A 19,867-nucleotide genomic window follows, 5' to 3' on the forward strand; every position below is an offset into this window, starting at 1 on the left:
CAATCCCTAGTTTCATTTCTTCTTTTAAAAATTTAGAGAAACTAAGTTCAAACATCACTCTTCCTTAATACTGGAAGCAGCAACAATATTTCTACTGGTTCAGTCACAATCACAAACCAGATCTAGGACACCAAAAAAAACCCAAAACCCCAAAACTTCTAAAGATACAGCAGCAAAGCTAGAGCCCAACTCTATGTTAGTGAGTTATACAATGCACACAGTCCAAAATCCAACAAAATGGGAAAACACCATTCAAAATATTCTACACATCTGCTCTACACTGGAGAGCAGAAAACAACAGAACATTTATAACACAACAAAACACATTCTGACTAGCTGATCAAACCTGCCCTTCGTACACACCAACACACCACCTACATTTCATTATTCAGAACTTTAGCCATCCAACTCAAAACCACATTATCACTGCAGCAAAAATCTTACAGCTAAGAAGAAATCAAGCTCGGCTTACCAAGCAACTCCTTACAGCCTTTAATACCAAACCGGGCAACTTACTTTAAGCTAAACTCTCAAAAAACCTCAGTCAGATTCTGATGGTTTGTCATGAACACTATGGTACAATGGTAAAACTCTAGAATCTTTTTTTTCAGGGCAGTGGGAGCCAAGATTGGTTGAGATGCCAAGTGTTAATGCAAAACGGGGTTAGAGATTTATAATTTAAATGCATCCTTTGATAAGAGTCTTGTGTTTCAGCCATCCGTTTATATGCAAAAGCAGTTCAGCAGAGGAAACAAAGGAAGGCTCTAAAAAAAGGTTCACCAGCAAGTTCTCCATTAACTTTTTTCCCCTGCATGCAAGAAAACGACCCTTAGAGGGATGTGGTACATACCTTGAGGGTGAGGTCGACGGTAGCGGGAGAAACTGGAGTTAGGCTGGAGCTCTGTTGTAGAGTCTCCCTCCTAGGGAGGGGAAGGGTGTGGGGCAGGGGCACCTGAAAGGCAGGCAACACACATCACATTCTAACTACGTCTACTACAAAAGCCCCAGAAAAGCAAAGCTCAAGCTTTATTAAGTGAGCTACAATTTCTCCAAGGCTTGAGCATTTGGCAGGGAGATTTTGATAAAATAAGGTGAAAATTTGGTAGGCGGGGAAAGGCAGGTGCTGAGATGCTTCTCATCTCTCTAAGAGGCTGAAGACTAAGATTCTAAAGTGTCCATGTCTTCTGCATAAACAAATACCAATTTGCTGCTTTGGGACTTACTTTAAAGTACCATTTCAGTTTACTGATATGCAAAAATTCTTCCCAAGCCGTTTGGCCCCTTTTGTACCAAAACAGTACATGAGGCTTCATGACCTTGAGTTCCGAGATGCAGTTTCTGAAAAGAGGAAGCTATAAACCTCCGAAGTCACAGGACCATGAAACAAACCACAACAGATTTGCCATCCAATAAATGAATTCAGTTATCTTCTCTTCCAAAAGATGAAAGATGTGAAACTTAAGGAAATAAACTTGACATAACGCTATTGCTATTTTTGCCTAAGAAAACACTGATGGATTTCCTAGTTTTAAATGAAATGCATCAAAAATACTGCAGTGGCCATTCTACTACTTCTGACCATTTCTTTCTCCATTAGGAGCACAGCTAATGGACTTCCACTGGATGAGATATGGCTAATCCAAAAGACAGAGATACTGAAGCTCTGAAGCAGGTGATAGCACAGACATTAACATAACATCATTAACCCGAAAGAATTTAGTCTTCCACACTAACCACCAAAGGCACAAACCACACCACCACCAGAAAATCCAGCAGAAGAGTAAGTTCAACCAGTATTGCTTCAAAACTGCATTAAAAGATGCTGCAGTAAGCTGAAAAGCGTTTCTTAGACGGAATTCGCAAGACATCTTCATAAATTATTCCTTTCTCCCGCAATCAACAAGTGACTCAACTCTGAGCTAATTCTATTCTGCTACTCAAACAAAAACGGTAAGATCCAAGTTCCCAACCTGACATCCCAGCACACTCAAGACAAACGTGACTTCGCTACAAGTCACAACCCAGCTGGTCCTCTCAATCGCTACACCACACTCACACAGCCAGAATCACTTGGCTTTGAGGACTACAAACATCTCATCTCCATAGCAGCTGAACAACTGAAAGCCTGCTGTCTGCCTTCAGAAACCATTAAGCTGCTCCCTTTACATGCAGTTGCTGTGATTTCAGGCTACAGTTCAAAATTGCTTTGTAAAAGCCTTTCTTCAAACTCACCTACAGAGCTTTGCTACTGGTACCAGGTTCAAGTCCCAACTGCTGCTGAGAGCACAGTCCCTCATTATGCCTGTCTTTGGTTTTTTAGAATTGTCCCTAAAAACATCATCTCCACTTTCTGTGCTCTTTAGCTCATTGTGGCTGTTCAAAAGACAAGAAAATACCTGAAGAATTCCAGAACAGATACTAATCAAACCAATCGTCCTTCAGAGTAAGATTACTAATGCATAACTAGTTAACATGAAAGAAACCCTAGTGACTTGTTTACTCAAGGCACTATTTTGTGCTTTAAAGAAGTGTGAAAATATTTTCTTGTCTTCAAAGTCAAGACGATCACTGCAATAGACTTACGTTCGTCACCAAAGTCTCCTCCATTTTTGTACTGCTAGTAGCCACTGTGTTAGGATGAGAAGAAGGTGTAGTGTAGTCTGTTACAGACTCCTGTGAAGAAAAATAATTCCATTAAAATATCTCCCTTACCTAAATTAGATTTAAACTTCTTGGACAGATGTCAGCCTTTCTAAAGGAGGAGTTCACCAAGCAGAAGACTAGAATTTCACACCAGTTTTTTCTTAGAAGGCATGTCCAGCAATCCTTGCTGCTGAATTGCTGCTGAGGTCAGAATTCTTGGGAGATTACAGTTTGCCTCATGACCTCACAACATACATCTGGAGACAAGTCAAAATACAGTCTGTAAAGCAAGAATATACAGAGCGATGTACTGCCTGGGCACTAGACATATTGAACTGTGGTGGCGTAACCAATTATCATTTGTCACCCAAGATGCTTTAGCCACCTGTGGGCACTTTTAGCCTATTTAAAAAGTAAAATATATTAGCTGAAAGCTTTCTGTAGCTTTAAACAAACACAGAAATTTTTGGGGTAAACCTATGACAAGGAAGGCCCTCCAGATTAAAAAGAACACATAGGGATGGTTGCAATTTGCAAAACACTTCTCTTTCCTCTAAGTCTTATTTCTGAAAGTCACAAGACTCAGTTTCTCTGGATGGTGAAGTCTACCTCCTGATTTCTGCACTGGGCAGTGATTTCAAGGAAGAAAAGGGCTGAAGTTTCCAGTCTACCCAGAGGCTTTCCTTGAAGCTTATTTTTTACAGTTAAGTGGACTTTAATGTGCTCAATGAGCAAGGTCCACTTTCATGGACCTAGCTGTAGCCAGTGACTATTGCAGTTGTAGGTATAAACTGCCTGATGAAAGCGTCTCATTGATAACACTGACAGCTCTCTAGAGAATGACCTACAATGAACAAAAAAGGCACTGGTACTTCTGTGAAGCCATGTTGAGCACTGTTTTTTAGTTCTTGTCACTGGATATCTACTGCACGTATTCTGGACAGGCAAACATGTTATCAGAACATGACCCAGAGACTGTGTCAGATAAACGGTGTGACCCTGAATTATCCAAGATCCGCTCTCTAGCAAGCACTACAAACTCCAAAGTTTTACATGTCTGAAGCCCAGAAAAGGCTCTATCATTTTTACAGATCCAAACACCAAGAAGGAACTGAAGGACAAATTAGCAGCAGGACTGTTGATGAGTGCCTGGACTTGCCAACACATCATGATTTTGAAGGCACAAACCACATAATGCTTGTTTAATGGCATCCAACCAGTATGATAAGCTATTAGAAAAGTGCACACTCAATTTACTCCTCGAGCCTATGACAATGTCTCCTAAAAAGAGTAATTAAAGCATCAAGATACTAACTGGCAAGTAACAAAGACTCTTCCTTAAAAGGATGAGCTCATTTTGGTAAAAGGCTAGGACAACAAGCTAAACCATAATGGGGTGAGAGAGGAGACAATGCGCACATTGACTTATTTTTGTATTTATGAAGGAATCAGAGAAAACTATTTTCTCCATTTAGTTATTTCCTTTACTTGTTAAACTGGTGAAATATGAGATATATCCTGTTTCCCACAATCCAAACTACTAAACTGCACACTGCACATTTATATTTGATTCCAATAGGCAACCTTAATTTGGGTAGAACAAGTCAAGCACACAAGGCTGCTTTAATCACAAGGTCCTTCTCATGAAGTAATTAACTGGCTTCTTGGTTTTTTAAGATGCTTTACTGCACAAGCAAGAGGAAGTTTTTAATGTAACATTATTATAACTCCTTCAAGGTTTGGATGCAAATTTTACAGGGTCTCAGCACTAAAATTCCTTACAAAAGAAGTCAGATCAAGACTATTGCTAAACTTTCTCACTTTGGAAACTTACAGCACAAAAATGCTTTTTCACTAGAATTAAAAACAAACCACCATATCAACTCTGGTGCCCTTAGAAGTATATGCGCAATGCTGAACCATCCTACAAGGATGAGTTACATGCTGAACATGCAGATAAGAATGCTTCAGCTATAAGAACACCACTCCATAAACTGTAGATTAACCACCATACTTCATTTACTGGTACGTTAAGTCTAGGAGTCTGTTAGATATGGCTTATCACCATAAGCTTTTGTGATTCAATTGAAGTAATTCTCCTGTACAACTGTTTTACTGAAGAAACCAACTGATTACTTCATTATAAACTAGTAACAGTAATAACAGCAAGACCAAAAAGTATGTACAGCTTTTTGGAGTTATCTACAAGTTTTTTAGACCTGAAGAAAAAGAACAGGCAAACTTTTTATAACTACCTACTTTGCCCAAAAAGAAGAGATCACAAAACCTGAAGTGACTTTATGAACAAAAGGACAAGGCAGACCTCAGAGCTGACCTTGCTGAGGATCAGGGTACTATATGGGATTAATTAACTATTTGATTTTTTTCCTGATTTATGTAAATCACTCAAACCAGAGAGCTTGTCAGACACTGAAAATTTATTCTCAAGTACAGGCTGTGTCCTTTCAGACATCATCTCTGTAACACATAGCTGTTACCAACTACCTGTACAAACATTTCATTGCCATGTCCACAACCAGGTATTGATCGTTCCTGTGATTTGAAAGCTTCAAAGCTTTAGACGCGGTAGGGTGGTGGAAAGGCAAGGGGTAAAAGGTGTCTCACCCGATTCAGAGACTTACACCATCAGATTGCCTTTACTCCAAAAATACTGCAAAACCCAAGAGAAACAGCTGCAATTGCTTCAGATCATCATGCTTACGTTCTGAATTTAAACATCTCACCAGTACGAGTTGATTTATATTTATTCAGTTTCTCACGTAAAACAGTCTTGTATGATTAAATACACATGCTCTTAAGATGCTTGTTTTAGGATGGATGGGGTACTCTTACAAAGCTTCCGCTTCTGAAGGAGGACAGCTGGCTTGACTTTTACAGACATTTAAATCACCAAATACACTAAAGAAAGTGTGCCTTCCTGGAAGCTGAGCAGTAGTCTGAGAAGGATGTTAAAGAGTGTCAAAAGAGAAATAATTTAAGTTTGCTAAAACTTCAACACCTGACATTCAAACAACAGATTAAAGATGTCATCACTTTTTCCCTCACTAATGAGCAATAGAAAGAGTGCAAAGACAAGAGAAAGCAGTTGCAATACAAATCAGTATAGGAACGCCAGGGCCAGAGCAGTATTTGAAGCCATTTTAAAAGCCACTTTAAAAAGTAGCAAGACTGGTTTATTCCTGCAAAATCTAGATGAAGCTTATCTTCTCCAATAAGTCTGCAGGTTGTCAGTTCAACTTCCATAGAATTAAATATGAAATACAACCACCCCTTTCCTAGAAAACTTACTGACGCCCCGGGAACTACTCATGACAAAGGAATTCAAAAGCAAACCTGGAACTGTTGAGACAGGAATATTTAGACCTGTTATTAAATGCTTCTATTAGCAACCACTTAATGAGGAAATTATTGGGAATTTTCATATCCAGCACAAACTGGAAAGTTTCCTTTCACTCTGGTCTTCCCTCCAGAAGACAGAAGCTTGGCGCTTTAATACTGTGGCAGTTCAAAGAACCTCGGCAACCCATGTTTAAACTAAGGCCAGAAATGCACAAAATCCAGACCTCCCTTTGAAGACCTCATACTTTAAAAATGCAATTGTAGAGAGGAATTATCCTGATTTCAGCAGAGCTACTCGATATTGAGTTAGCCTGGAGTAATCAACAAAGATATGTTTCCTATTCTGTAGATGGCTTAGAAGAAGCATCTCCTTCTCTTGAGCTCTGGCCACAGGAGCTTGAACAAGACAGCGAGAAAGCATGTGACACACATACAAACAGCCTTCTTACCAAATACTTGAGCAAGCTGGTGTTTATGGCTCTACACTTCTGATTCTACATACAAGAAGGCCACTTTATCCATTTCTGGTATCAGCATAAACCATTCATGTCTACTTACAAGATGGAAACTGCCAGGAAGGATGAGAAATCCCAGCACTGAATTTTCTTATGTGTTTGCCATTCCACTCAAAAATCAAGTTTGCAGCTACCATGTCAGACACAAATATCATCATCCTTAACACTTGCTCTGTAACAAGACTTGAGATAGCATCTTCTGCTTGCATGACACCTTGGCAAAAAACTGCCAAAATTGTCCCCCCCCCCAAGCTGCAGGTGACAAAGATAAATTGTGAGTTATCTGCATTTCAGATTCTTCAACTATTAATGTAAGTTTTGCAGAGGATTGGTTTTCCTAAATGGCATCAGAAAATTTCTGCTTAAGACTAGAAAAAGGCAGATTAAGACAGCATGCAACAAACTTGAGTCTAAACTCATAAAACTGCTTTACAAACGTACAGGAAGCATTTTTCCTTTACCAAAGCAGGTGTAACTATTAACTAGTAGCTACTCAAACTGCATGGTATCTTTACATTTGAGACATGACAACCATAGTTCTTGCTCAAGACACAATGCTACCATAGTGAAGGCAGTCCCCACACAGGTCCTTAGGCAAAAGGAGAGCACCTCTGTGGATGTTTTTCAGCCAGTGCTACCAATGCACCGCAGCTAAGAACTGAGCTGTAGAACAATGAATCCCAACAGCAAGTCACCATCTCACAGTTAAGCAGTTATAGAGAAGTCAGGGGAGTTCCATGCAGACAACTATGATGAGTTCTCAACATCCTGAAGGAGTTCTGCAAGGGATATCTTGACAATATCCAAGCCAACAGGAGCTGACATACAGACCCTTTAGGTAAACTGAACGAGCCTTATCCAATGCTTTAGCATATTCCTGGTTTAGAGATTTCTTTCTTCACAGAACAGCACTTAATTCACAGCTTCAGGTCATCCATGCACTCAACCAATGATCGTGCACACTACTTCACTCCAGTTCTCTGCTGAAAGTCAAGCACTCGTCTTGCATGTATCACATATCTGAGTTTACAGAATCTGCCTATACCAGGCTCCAGTGCCACTCTCCACAGCAAGGCTCAGGACAGAGTTTTCACATTCATAAGGCAGCAAAAAAGTTTAAAACTTTCCAAGCTGATCTCTGTACAGGGGTATGACAAACAGCATGTCTCCGTATCACTTCTGGAGAAGTCTTTAATTCAAGCAGTACTGATATGTTTCATATCTGCTATTCAGTGGGCTCTGCTGTCCAGGTAACTACCACCAGCAGGCAACCAAGTGTCAATTACATCATTGTAACCATATTTTACATATAGTGCTCAGTAATGTGTCAATATTTTTCTTACCTTTGTGTTTGTTCCAAACTCTGGAGCAGATACAGATATCATCGTTCCTATTTCCGTGCTCAGTTCACTTGCTGCTTTGGTTTCCTTTGTAGTGACAGGTTCTGGACTTCTGACAGAGGTGGGAGGTGGCTTCTCCTGTCCCTCAGGCTCTCCCTGTTGGGCATCCTTCACCTTCCTGTTCTTTAAAGAACGCTCTTTCCCAATAGGACCAGGTTTATACTCTTTGTTTTCTACTGGACTCAAGTCTGGAAGCTAAGTTAGTGTTAACTTGTCAGTTATGTCTTCCCCCCCATGTCCTGTCCCACAAGAATATTCTAACATGCTTAAAATAATTTTGTTTAAATCTAACAAAGCTTTCCTGAAGGGTAAGCATTTTCTAACAGATAAATCATTTGAGACTAAGTTAGCTATATATGAATGAAATGCATTCATTTTGAACATTAGGAATCTAAACCATTATTTTCAAGCAATACATGTTTTGTGTGAAGTGGTACAAGTTCAACAAAAATAAGATCTAGTTAAAACCTACAGAAGAAAGGCAGCGCGACTTTCCTTACAAGAAAAGCACAAAAAAGTATAGAAGCCACAAGACTTTGTATACATACAGGTTATTTCAATTTTCAGAGAATCAGGATTTTACAGGGCCCCAGGAAACTACAACAGAAGACTCTACCTTCATTTGAAGATATCTTGATGTATGGATGTTGGCAGCATTTTTCCCTAGGAATTGAGCACTAAGGGGATATCCAGAAAAAATAAAAACACCTACGCACAAGTGTTGCCTTATACTGCAGACACCATGGCTGGAATAACTGCTGCAATTCTGTAATTCCTTTTTGTGCGGCTGAATTAAAGTAGAATGAAGGGCCTCAGGGAACCTGAATGCTCTGCTGTTTAAGTACCCACATCCTTTCTGGCTGAGACTATTCAGCCCATTTCACTACAGAGCAGCAAAAAAATTCCTTAAAGGCAGTCCTTAAAATCCTATTCCTTAAACTTTGATAGTGGAAAGACAGAAGCTGCTGGTATTGTCTCTATAAATACAAGCCAGCTGTTTCAGGAGTAGATAAGGACTCTGTACAATACAATGCCTTTGGGCAGGCTGGAGTTTCCCAAAGGTAACTGGTACCCTCAGGAGACCAACAGAGACTAGCTTTCAGAGGGAAGGGAGAAAATAACAGTAGAAGCAGATGCCCGAGCTCTGCAATACAGCAACTGGGAATATCAGACCCACCTCACCAAGTATTTTTTGCTCTAACAGTTTACAGAGGCAGAAATTCCTCCAGACACTTTAAGGTCACACTTGGAAAGGTAAATTGCTTTTCTTCAAGTATAGTCCCTCTTACGTTGCCCGTATTAGTTCAACAATACTAACCTCCAATCCTGAACATAAGTTTCTATCTAGGCTTCATAGCAAACAATATCACCATGGGGGTGGTGGGTGTGTAGGAATTTTTTGTTTGTTGGCATTTTTTTGTCATCAAGACAGTTAAAGGATTACAGCCCTCTCATTCAGAAGAGTGCACAAAAACGTTAATCTAATGAATTTATCATTTAGTCACACATTTGTCTTTCAACAAAATCTACAGGAGTCTTGACAGCTATAACCAAGCAGAAAAAAAAAAGGAACTTTCTATACAGTGTAAAGTAGACTATATATTTAACTTTGGAGTTCAGTATCTTTAAATTACTTAATGGGGGCAGTTTTAGGCATGCTGCTAGTATACCTGGGATACAGGTTTTGAATGTGCTGGGTTACTACAGTTCACCAGCAGTATTAACTACTGCATAATTCTCTGCTGGATGGGTTTTATATTTTGCAATAAAAACCATGAACTGCAGCATACCCACCGAGTGTCTCATGTAGCAGAAGTTAAATTCATTCTACGTGTGACTGTACTTTTTTTGGAAAAAAAACCCCAAACACAACCAACACAAAGAAACACCTGGTCTTCTAGAAAGATAAAAGGGCTTTAATTACATCAGGACCACTGCCAAATCTCAGACATCAAGAGGGACTGAAACAGCTGGTTCTGCAAGTCACCAGCCAAGTTTATCTGCTATAACCATCTCTTTCTGAAAGCAAGAAGCTGGTGCTGAGTGCTAGCAATGCACAGATAAGTATGCACTGGAGGTGGAAATAACAGGAAACTACATTTCATCAACGTGAAAGATCACTAAGTGTAATCTAAATGACAGGAGGAGAAAGTGTTACTCCTTATGAGTGGTAACAATGGATATACAAGACCATGATGATTAAATGGAGCCCCTAAATCTCTGGAGGGCAAGTGATACACTTTTTTTTTTTTTTAAATTGAGGTAAGTTTGATTACTTATCCAGTCTTCCTAGATTAGTTGCAAAAAAATTAATTATCCAGACATCCATGAATTTGAATTTGAGACTTCAAATCAGTGGCTCTAACATTCATTTATACATTTCCTCAAAACACTGCTTTTCCTGCAACTTGATGTATTACTCATCTTGGTAATCTGGCTACAAAACAAAGTAGGGCACCATGCATCATTTAGAGGGGGGCAAGACAGGCATGGTGGCAGGAAGAACTACTGAAACTGGAGATACAGCCAGGGCAGAAACAGAATGCCTGCTTCAAAACAGCTCTCAAAGCCTGAGCAAAGTAAGCTCGAGAGAAAACCAAAACCCCCAAACTAGAAAACAAAACCAAAACACTCTACCACATCCATGGTGTCCCAACAAAGCTATCGCAAATCCATAATCCCATCCCTGCTCTAGCCACATCCCTTGCTCCAAACACAGAACCAATGGACAAACTCTGCTGGGCTAGGATGCTGTTTACTTACACTTGCTTCTTGAACCGAATTCCCCATCTTCTCTCCAAGAACCAACTTGTTGATTTTTTTAGGAAATACAAAAGGGGAATGCAATTTTTCTAGGTCTGGTTGTAGCTTAATGAGTATTCCATTATTTGTAACCTTTTTTTGGCTGAACTTCATTAAGTTTAAAAGTTTGTACTGAAGATACAATCTTTTACCTTTTGTGCTTTGATGGGTCCAGCCCGAGGCTGTTTCTGTCTTTGCTCTTTTGGTTCTGGTAGCTTGTCAGTGGACTTCTCAGGAAGTACAGGGCCAACTTCATTGTCACTGCCACTGGAAGCTGGGGCTCCAAACTGAATAGTTTCTATACCAAGATCAACTCCACCTTCTTGCCCAGGCTTTGTCCCCTAGTTAAAAGGCAAACATTTAACACATTTCAAAAGATTTCTACATCAATACAATGCCACTGGTTCAGAAAAGAGCACAAAATACGCTCAGCTGAAAACCACTAAAAGGGTACTTTTACCTTCTACCAGCAAAAGCGTTATTTATGACTGCAACAGATTTGCAAGAGTAAACAATATATGAATGTACACTTCCTGCTCCTCAAGTTCCTACTGTTTACACAACCTCAAGAGTAAGGAAAAAAAAAAGCAGTGAAGAAATACATAAACAAGATCAAGATTATGAACTGGTAGAAAAGGGGGAGAGGGACAAGTGCAATATCAAAATGTCCAGATTCAGGTTCACAACATTCTCCTGAAAGTTCAAAAATTAATGTTCAATTCAAGAAGAATAAGACATTAAAAAATATTTCCAGATCTCCTTACACAGTTAAAATGGTCTCCTAAGAGAGTTATGTCACATTCTTACAGTTTAAAACAATAAAGTCAAGACCAGAAAAGCCCAAGAAAACAAAATCACAGGACTTTAAAGATAAAATTTAGGGCTATGCAAATTACATGGGATAAGTAGAGCTAATATAGTTAGAAAGCATCTACTGCTTTTTGTACCTCTGATTTAAGAAGAGACACAAAAACCACTTAGTTCCTTGGAGACATCCTGTTTCTGTCTACATTACTGAATTGTACACAAGTGTTCACATGCAAACTAGGCAATATTTTTACTTAAAAAAATGCAGTGAACGACAGCTATCAATAGAATCTGTGAACGGCTGAGACTTTATTAAAATAACAGTTTTTCCATGCTGCAATCATAAAAGCACCAGCCTGTATCCTGTGTTTCTGTGCTATCTCCTGACTTAATGGAGATACATTCTACACATACTAGTTTAACTGCGTGCACGCCAGTATCAATGGATAACCCAGTCCCAAAGAGGTATAATTTGGGCAAGCTTCACATACAGCTACTCTTCTTCCCTTCACTCTTACCTCTGGAGATGTAGCTGAACCAAAAGATGTCAAAGGTTTGTTCCAAGCACTGACCGAAGGTGGCTGAGGTGGGCTAATGGGTCCCACTGACAATTAAGAAAAGAGAGTTAAAAAAAAAAAAACCCAAAGTTGCCAAATGCATCTGACTAAAGTTATAAATTGACTGAGAATTAACTTACAGACATCTTGACTAAATAAGCTCTGGTTAAGAAATTGTTAACCTATTCAGCAGTTAACAATATGCTACCTATTTAGTTGCTTTCAAGTGGGGCAATCACCATGTTTGGAAGCATGACCAAGCCCAAGAAAACAGATTTCTGAGGGGAGTGACAGCTGCTCATTCATAGTGAATGAAGAACATGACAACAACGTAAACCACTGAGTAAGATCATACTGCAAAAATCTTTTTTCCGAGATATTCATAGGTTACAACACTGCACTTGGGAATGCTGTCCCCTACTCCCTGTGCAAAATACATTTGCAGGTAGAAGTGAGACATTAACAGAGAGAGCTGGCAATCAGCATTCTCTAATTACAATGCTTGCCCCCCGCCCCAAATCCAAAAGACACCACTTACATTTTTTGGAAATATCATTTAGAACTGCTGTAGGAGGCACCTTGTTTTCCCATAATTCAGTTCCTAGACCATTGTGAGCCGGGGTGTTTTGCAGAACTTTTCCTGACACTGTGTATTCTGTGCTGGCTGTCCCTCCTGCAGCCTGGTTTTGTGGCTGAGCAGAAGCCTGTGGCTGACCTGGAGTCTGCGTTGTACACGGAGGCTGTGCCTGAGCTTGCGCCTGCTGTGCAGCTGCGGCTGCTGCCTGTTGCTGCTGCTGCTTTTTGGCAAATCTGGGTGGGAGCTTGGAATTCTGACCTCGGCCTTTTTCGCTTGATCCTTTTTTGGTCCAAACCTGTAAGCGGAAGCCAATTTTGTTCTTACAGCTGATCGTCTGTATGGACAACCAATTGTACATTGTGTAGCAGCAAAAAGCAATCTGATTAACCCTGTCTTAAATAAGTTTATTTTTTTTAGGGGTATTTAACTACAGGAACAATGATTTCTCATCCATTTTCCTCTTGGAATCACCTTTTATACAAGCAATAGTATAAATCTTTGTCACAGTATGAAAAATGGTGGGTTTAGTTTGCCAGTTCCACCTGCCTGACAGTGCCCAATCAGGAAATACAGAATCCTAAGATGACTAAGTGAAAATCAATTTACTAATTCTGAACAACTTAATACAACTATCTAGTTATATTTATAAAGTCAAAATATAGCTTACTTAGAAGGAAGATTCTGCATACTTTACAACATTCTCAGTACTGCAAGGAGCTCTTTCCCACTATAAACGCTGGTCTTGTACCTGCACTGTTTGTTCCTCCTTCTTTCTGCGCTCTTCATCTTGCAAGCGTTTTTGTTGCTTCTTAGACACCACTTCTGTGAAACCATCATCATTCAAGTTAGATTGGGAGTCTTCAACTACTGTCACTTCAGGGTGATCATCAATGATCACAACACCTATAGAAAAAGGAAAGGCATAGATGCTGCTGTTTTAACAGCTTCAGATGCAGCACACCAAGCCAAAAGCTGTTTTAGAGTGGAAGCAATTTCCCCACAGACACAGGTGGTGGCCCTGATTAAAGGTAAGCTTCTGCTTGCCAAGTGATTTGCTGTTGAGTTTGCAGACAAGGAGTTAATCTTGAAGAAATGAAAAACTGGAGGTTCCTGTACCAGACTCTCCAGGAAATAAGAACTAAAACATAATTATGAACAGCCTTCCTGAATATTAGCTGCAGGCTTATCAGTGATATCCACTGCCTTTGCTTATGAAGGTTAAGCAAATTATTAGCGTGTGGTGGAAAATGGTCTGAATGACAGAGTTAAGATTAGGTGATAGAACAAAATTGTTCTTATCTATACATAAAAACACACAATGATATTTGCCACCTTTTAGAGGCACAGAGGTTAATTAGATGTGACAAAGGTAGCAATACTCAAGTACACAATTATTCGGGTGTTTAAAAAAATCACCTTTCCTCTTTTGTAAGTTTTCAAACATCTAGCTCTATATGCAGCAAAGCTAGCAGGATTACAAATTCTTGTTAGCATATTATCAATACATACTTGCGTAATTATTAAGATCAAATTGAGACAAGGCATCCACTTTTTCCTTAGGCTTCTTTGGACCAGCCTTAGGTTCTTCTCTCTTTTTGCCACTTGCATCCTTGGTGCTCTTTTGTCCTGCAGCAGTAACACCTCCATCCTCCTGATGTAAAGAGTTGCTGTTGGTGGGATCAACACCAGGCACAGCTGCTGTCTGCTCTTCAAATGGCCTATATTAGAAAAAGTTTGAGAAAATTAATGACCAGCCACAGAGAACACTCAGGAAGGAGCTAACAATCTAGTGCAGATCATGTTATACAGCTACAAGTGTCTAGTGTGCAACTTCTTAGTAGGCTCTAGAGTTTTACTTTCAGCTCCTCAATGAGCAGAAGCTTAACAGCAAAAGCTGTTTTGGGCACATATCAAATGACCTGCTGCCAAAGGAATCACAGAAAAAAAAGCATAATTTTAAGGTCAACTCTGGCTTCGTCTATGCAGTTAGACACACCCAAAGTCAACAAGTATGCAGTTCAGAACTCCAGTAAAGCCTTCCATGGAAAAGACAAAACAGAAGCTTACAGTATGCAATGTGAACAACTAAAAACAAGGTACAATATACTTGCTCCACAGGCTCACTTGCCAAAAGCTGTCTGAAGCCACAAGAATCAGATTTGCAGCATTCTGACTTTACTGTGGAACCTGGAATACCCAACTTTTGCTTCAACATCACCTTCAAGTGACTAGCCAAAGAAATTCTTAATAGTTTTAACTCAGAGGCTAGAGCACTGATCACACCAGGCAAAATCTGAACTTAGAATACAGCAACCTACAAACACAAGAGTCCTAGAGTACAGGGTAGGCATTCAATGAAGAAATGTCTTGTTCTGCCTCCCACTTATTGGACTACTGTGCACTGTGGCTACAAAACAGTGGGCAAATAGTAACATTAGACAATTATCAAGTTTCAATCAATTTTAGCATATAGAGAAACAAAACAGTCTCAATGGCAAGCATTTCTCAACTTGCTCGTCTATGTTAGGTGATTGATCTAAGAATACAAAAAGCCAAATGCAATGCAGCAATCTACTAAACTGCAAAACTGCTCACATTAACATTTCAGCTTGCATTTAAATCTTGAGAAACATAGCTCGACTCCGAGAAAGAGCACTCCAATTTTTATTTAATTAGGCTTTTTGAACACTGTGCATACATGTAAGAATACTCTGCTTTTAGCTCCATGTTCCCCAAGTGTCTGTATACAAACAGAAAAAATAGAAAGTACACAGCCACAGGTGCATGTGTTTGTCATTCTCTTTTCTACCAGTTATTACAAATCTAAAATAACTACTAATGATTTTAACCACAGGAGGACAACAGAAGACTAAGATCACATGTGCTTCCTATCAGAAGCTGGTACTCACCCTCTTTTTCCACTTCTGGGTGGAGGACCACTCCGCCTTTCACTCCTAGGCCCTGAGAAGTTCCTCCCTGGTTTAGCTGGCCCACTGTTGCCACGTCGGTTTTGACGGTCTATTCCAGGCCGCTGACTAGAGAAACTTCTCTTGGCTATTTCCCTTTTTGGAGCTCCAGCGTTTTCTCCTGCCTTTGCAGCCACCTGTGCTGCTACATCTGCTGTTTTCTTCTCATCCCTCTCCCGCCTCTCATTGAAGTCGCTGCTTTCTGAGGCTGTTTCCCACTCTTCATTTGCCTGGTCTGAAGAATTCTGGTTGGACAAGTCTGGTGTCTTACTTCCTGACACATCCAGAGCAGTGTTGGACGGCTCATTAACTGTATTGCTAACTGTGGCACTTGTTGATGAGCTGGTTACTGCCTCATTTATCTTTGATGCAGCCTCTCTTTCTTTTAGGCGCCTAAAGCGTGGTGGCTTATCTTGCCTTGGAGGTCGAGCAGGCCTTTGTCTTCGTGGCCTCTCTCTATTTGGATCAAACTTTCTCTCAAATTTTGGAGGTCTTTTATCAACTGGTATAGGACCATAATGTTCATTTCTTCTTGGAGGCTCCCCATCTTCTGGTTTAATGATCTCTGTTTGCCTAGGGTTCCACTGATTGTCTCTGTAGGCTGGTCTCCTTATTGTAGATGGACGTGGAGGACGCCCACCAGGATCCCTGCCACCACGTCTATACATTCCCCCTCTGCCTCGTCTAGAAGGCTCTCCTTTAGGAAGAAATCCTGGTTTGGGTTTGTTATCATCTCTTATATATGTTTTTTCTAGGGATCTGTTGTCTACTCTGATATTGTTTTCAGGCTTGAACAACAGAGGCTTTGGAGGCTTCTTGCCATCAGCTCTCTCTTCTCTTTTTGGGTGCTTGCCTTTGATTAGACTGTCTTTGTCTGAAAGCAGTGTGTCACTTGCGCTTTCATGAACTTCGCTGTCAGAATCTGTCTCTGAACCATGCTGTCGCCGCCGTTTTGGGATTACTTCAAAGTCAGAACTCTCGCTACGAGTTTCACTCTCTTCTCTTTGCCTAACAGGCCCTGAAGGCACGTGGTCTGATCTAGGCTTAGGATCTCTGTAGTGTGGGTACTCCCTATTATGGCCTCTACTGCCCCGACCACGTCCTCCGTAAGAACCCCTGTAGCTACGACCTCTAGAATAATACTCCCCACGACCTCTGCCTCTGTATCCCTGATCTGGGAACCAGTCTCTATCCCTAGCCTCTTTCCAGTATGTCCTAGGTGGTAAACCAGGCTCTCTTTTTACTGGTCTGGTTTCTAAGCGTGGTTTCTCTACAACCTCCTTGCTAACTACCTTCTCAGTCTGCTTTTCTTCCTTCACTGCAGTAGCTGGCTGCTGAACATGTGGCTGCTGCTGTGCTGCCGGTTGAGCAGGTGGCTGCTGCTGTACTGCAGGGGGAAGCTGTGGAGCAGCAGGCTGGGCAGCCGGTAGCTGCTGCTGGACTGGAGGCGTGGGTGGCTGAATGGGAGCTTTAGCTGCAGTCTCGGTTTGACTGCTCTCCTGGCTTGCTAGTGTTGGAGCAGCATCCTGGGTTATCTTCTTAGCCAGAGGAGTGCTGCTGGAGGTGGATGTCTCTGGCTCAGCCTGAGGCACTGGCACTTGAGGTGCTTCCTTTTTGTCACTTTTTTCAGACTTGCTAGGTTTTTCACTAACTGTCTTTTCTCCTTCTTTCTCCTTCCTCTGCTCACGCTCTTCTCTCTGTTCACGCTCTTCCTTCATATCTCTAAGCACAGGTTTTTTAATAGGACCCGATCTTCTTACTGGTCTATCACCACCTTCGTCTCTCCTGCCATAACCTGGCCTAGGACCCCATCTTGTTTCAGACTTAGGTTTGAAAGTTTTTTCAGGTTTTGGTCCTTCTGATGTTCTATTATTGATCAAAATTTCTTTTTTTGGCTTAATCTCAAGTCTCTCAATTGTCTCCTTTGCCTCAACAGGCCTGTTATTTAATTTAGGGATATTTGTTGCTGTCTCATTCCTCTGGTCTTCTGACTTTAGAGAGTGACTTGAACCATGGGAAATGCTTCTCTTTAGCGAAGAGTGACTTTCCCCCACAGGCACCAATTCTTCTGGAGAGCTATGTGTAACTTTCTCATTCATGCCTTCAAAATTAACTGCCATGTTAGGTGTGTCAGTTTGGAGAGGTTGTACATCTTCCAAAGGCCTGCTTGGGAACTTTTGTACATCCACCTCTCCTGATTCTCTGAAAAAGTCTGTCTTTGGATGAGAGTCCAACTGGTTGTGTTCTACAGCATATGCGGTGGCAGGGACAGCAACTCGTTCTTGCTCCAAGTGTGCCTCAGACCTAAGCAGCAAGCAAGTAAGAATGTTAGGGTGGGAGAAAAAATTTGACTCAAATATTTACTTAAATCAAATATTTTTCTATTTCTATGAAGGATTAATGTCAGCTCAAGGAAATAACAGGTATTAATTTTCATAGTCACTGCTAGTTGCAGAGGTCAATTTTATTCTATCCTGATTAGGAGTTCAGTGTCAAATGTACAATTAGCTTTAGGAATCTGTTGTTGTTAATGGCTATACATGCAATTTTAAATGGAGCCTCCAAGTTAGCAGGCTAGTATCACAAGTATTACCCAGACAGCAGTACAGCAAAAAATTTTTGGGTTCTTTTAAGATGTAGAGGAAGACTTCCTGACTATTCATTGTGCAGCAAAGGTCAAAAGTTACTGTCTTGCTTTATACCACTTGTACTTAACACACCACTTTTGAAACTAATATACATCAGACAGAAGTTCTCTGATACAGGGAGAGCAGATGGAGAACAAGACAACACTACAGAAGTGTTTTACAAAACTGAAAATTCAAAGTGTTATGGCAATCACCATTCATCAAATTAGGTTAAGGATCCTAAACAAGGGGTAAATTGTCTTTCTACACTCCACTACAGAGCAGGCATGTCTTTTGTTTCATACAACAGCACCAAGTACACTGCATCCCCCAGCCACAACTCCTTTTAAAGTTTTGTGTGATGAGCAGCTATAACTCAGTTTAAACTGTGTTTTGCAACGTAAGTTACATAGCCAAGCATGTAAGTCTGTATGGCTCGGAGAAGTGACACGCAGGAGTACATGATTCAGGCTTACCTCAAATCGTTAGGCTCTTCTAAGACTTTGGGAGGAGAACTAGATTGCTGAGGTTCTGCATGGGGGTACGGGTCTGACCCCCACATCATGCGGGGCTCTGACAAAGGAACAGTGTGCTCTCTTGCTGAGCGAGCTATATGTTCAAATGAATCTGAACTAGTTGCTGATCCCTCTATCTGGTCTCTTCTCATCAGTGGTTTGGGAGGCATGATTCCTGTGACAGATTTAAGTTCAACAATTGAAACCAGTTTAACATTAGCAAAGAAACCTACCTCAAGACAAACAAAGCATATCAGGAGGTACTGAAGAATGCTATTCTCTCCTCCAATCTCCTTTCCTCTGTACCTTCCATTGTTGAAACCAAATGTCTGTTCACTGCCAGTTGATCTCAGAGTGACTAAATAATATTCACCACTAGTACACTATGTACCAACAAAAGGAAAAGCTGTCTGCTTCCACCATAATGGGACGAACCAGGTCTGTAGACCTGTAAACTTGAGAATGAAGTTTCTGATGTGAGGTCTGAATGGCAAAAGGCAAGACGAGTGTACAGGCAGGTGGTTTTTTTTGTACTCTATTAGGGACTCTGGGTCCTTTTTTTGGTAACATTTTAAAGAAATTCTACAGTTTTCACTGTCTTTGCTTAGCCTGCCATTTCCTCCGTTCATTCCTTGCACGCATTCAGGATACCCATTCCCTTGCTCTTTAGCTGGATAAGTATCCTCCAGTACATTACATGCCAGACTTGTATTATTTATGCACAATAGCTTTCCTAACTGCAAGTCAGATGGGCCATTCCACAAATTAAAAAGGACTTTTTAGTGCCAAGAATCTGAAAACACAAATTTAGTAAGACTCTAGAGGTGCTAATACATAATATAAAAATAACAAAGTTTCATGGTTTTTTTAATAAGCAATGTAGTATCAAGTGCTAATGTGTAATGAAATACAAATGGTAAATACACTATTTTTCTCAGTTCAACCTAGCTCATGCCAGCTTTAATATCTATAACAAAGTAAGGCTTATGCTGACATTCTGAATACATCCTTAACTGTCACTAACATGCCTGCAATACATAAGAAAGCTGTGATTTTACTTTATAGTCAAATATATACCTTGACACATGACTAATTTTT

The 19,867-nt window shown here is 40.5% G+C and overlaps 1 protein-coding gene across 15 annotated transcripts in view; it reads right to left on the minus strand.

Annotated features, from left to right (window-relative positions):
• The window catches only part of PRRC2C (proline rich coiled-coil 2C), a 76,330-nt gene that overhangs the window by 19,787 nt on the left and 36,676 nt on the right, over window positions 1-19,867 (minus strand). For 11 of the 15 annotated variants that reach the window (XM_072867901.1, XM_072867900.1, XM_072867891.1 and 8 more), the window contains 10 exons: window positions 18,731-18,944; window positions 15,571-17,931; window positions 14,171-14,379; window positions 13,410-13,564; window positions 12,623-12,956; window positions 12,046-12,131; window positions 10,873-11,061; window positions 7,862-8,113; window positions 2,584-2,673; window positions 851-952 (listed from right to left, as the gene is read on the minus strand). In XM_072867901.1, the coding sequence (XP_072724002.1) occupies window positions 851-952; window positions 2,584-2,673; window positions 7,862-8,113; window positions 10,873-11,061; window positions 12,046-12,131; window positions 12,623-12,956; window positions 13,410-13,564; window positions 14,171-14,379; window positions 15,571-17,931; window positions 18,731-18,944 (3,992 nt within the window). The remainder of the gene's footprint in view (window positions 1-850; window positions 953-2,583; window positions 2,674-7,861; window positions 8,114-10,872; window positions 11,062-12,045; window positions 12,132-12,622; window positions 12,957-13,409; window positions 13,565-14,170; window positions 14,380-15,570; window positions 17,932-18,730; window positions 18,945-19,867) is intronic. The other 4 variants (XM_072867899.1, XM_072867897.1, XM_072867893.1 and 1 more) reach the window with 3 other exon arrangements.

Source organism: Ciconia boyciana, chromosome 7 (genome assembly GCF_034638445.1).
Source record: "Ciconia boyciana chromosome 7, ASM3463844v1, whole genome shotgun sequence".
In the NCBI taxonomy this organism is placed as follows: domain Eukaryota; kingdom Metazoa; phylum Chordata; class Aves; order Ciconiiformes; family Ciconiidae; genus Ciconia; species Ciconia boyciana.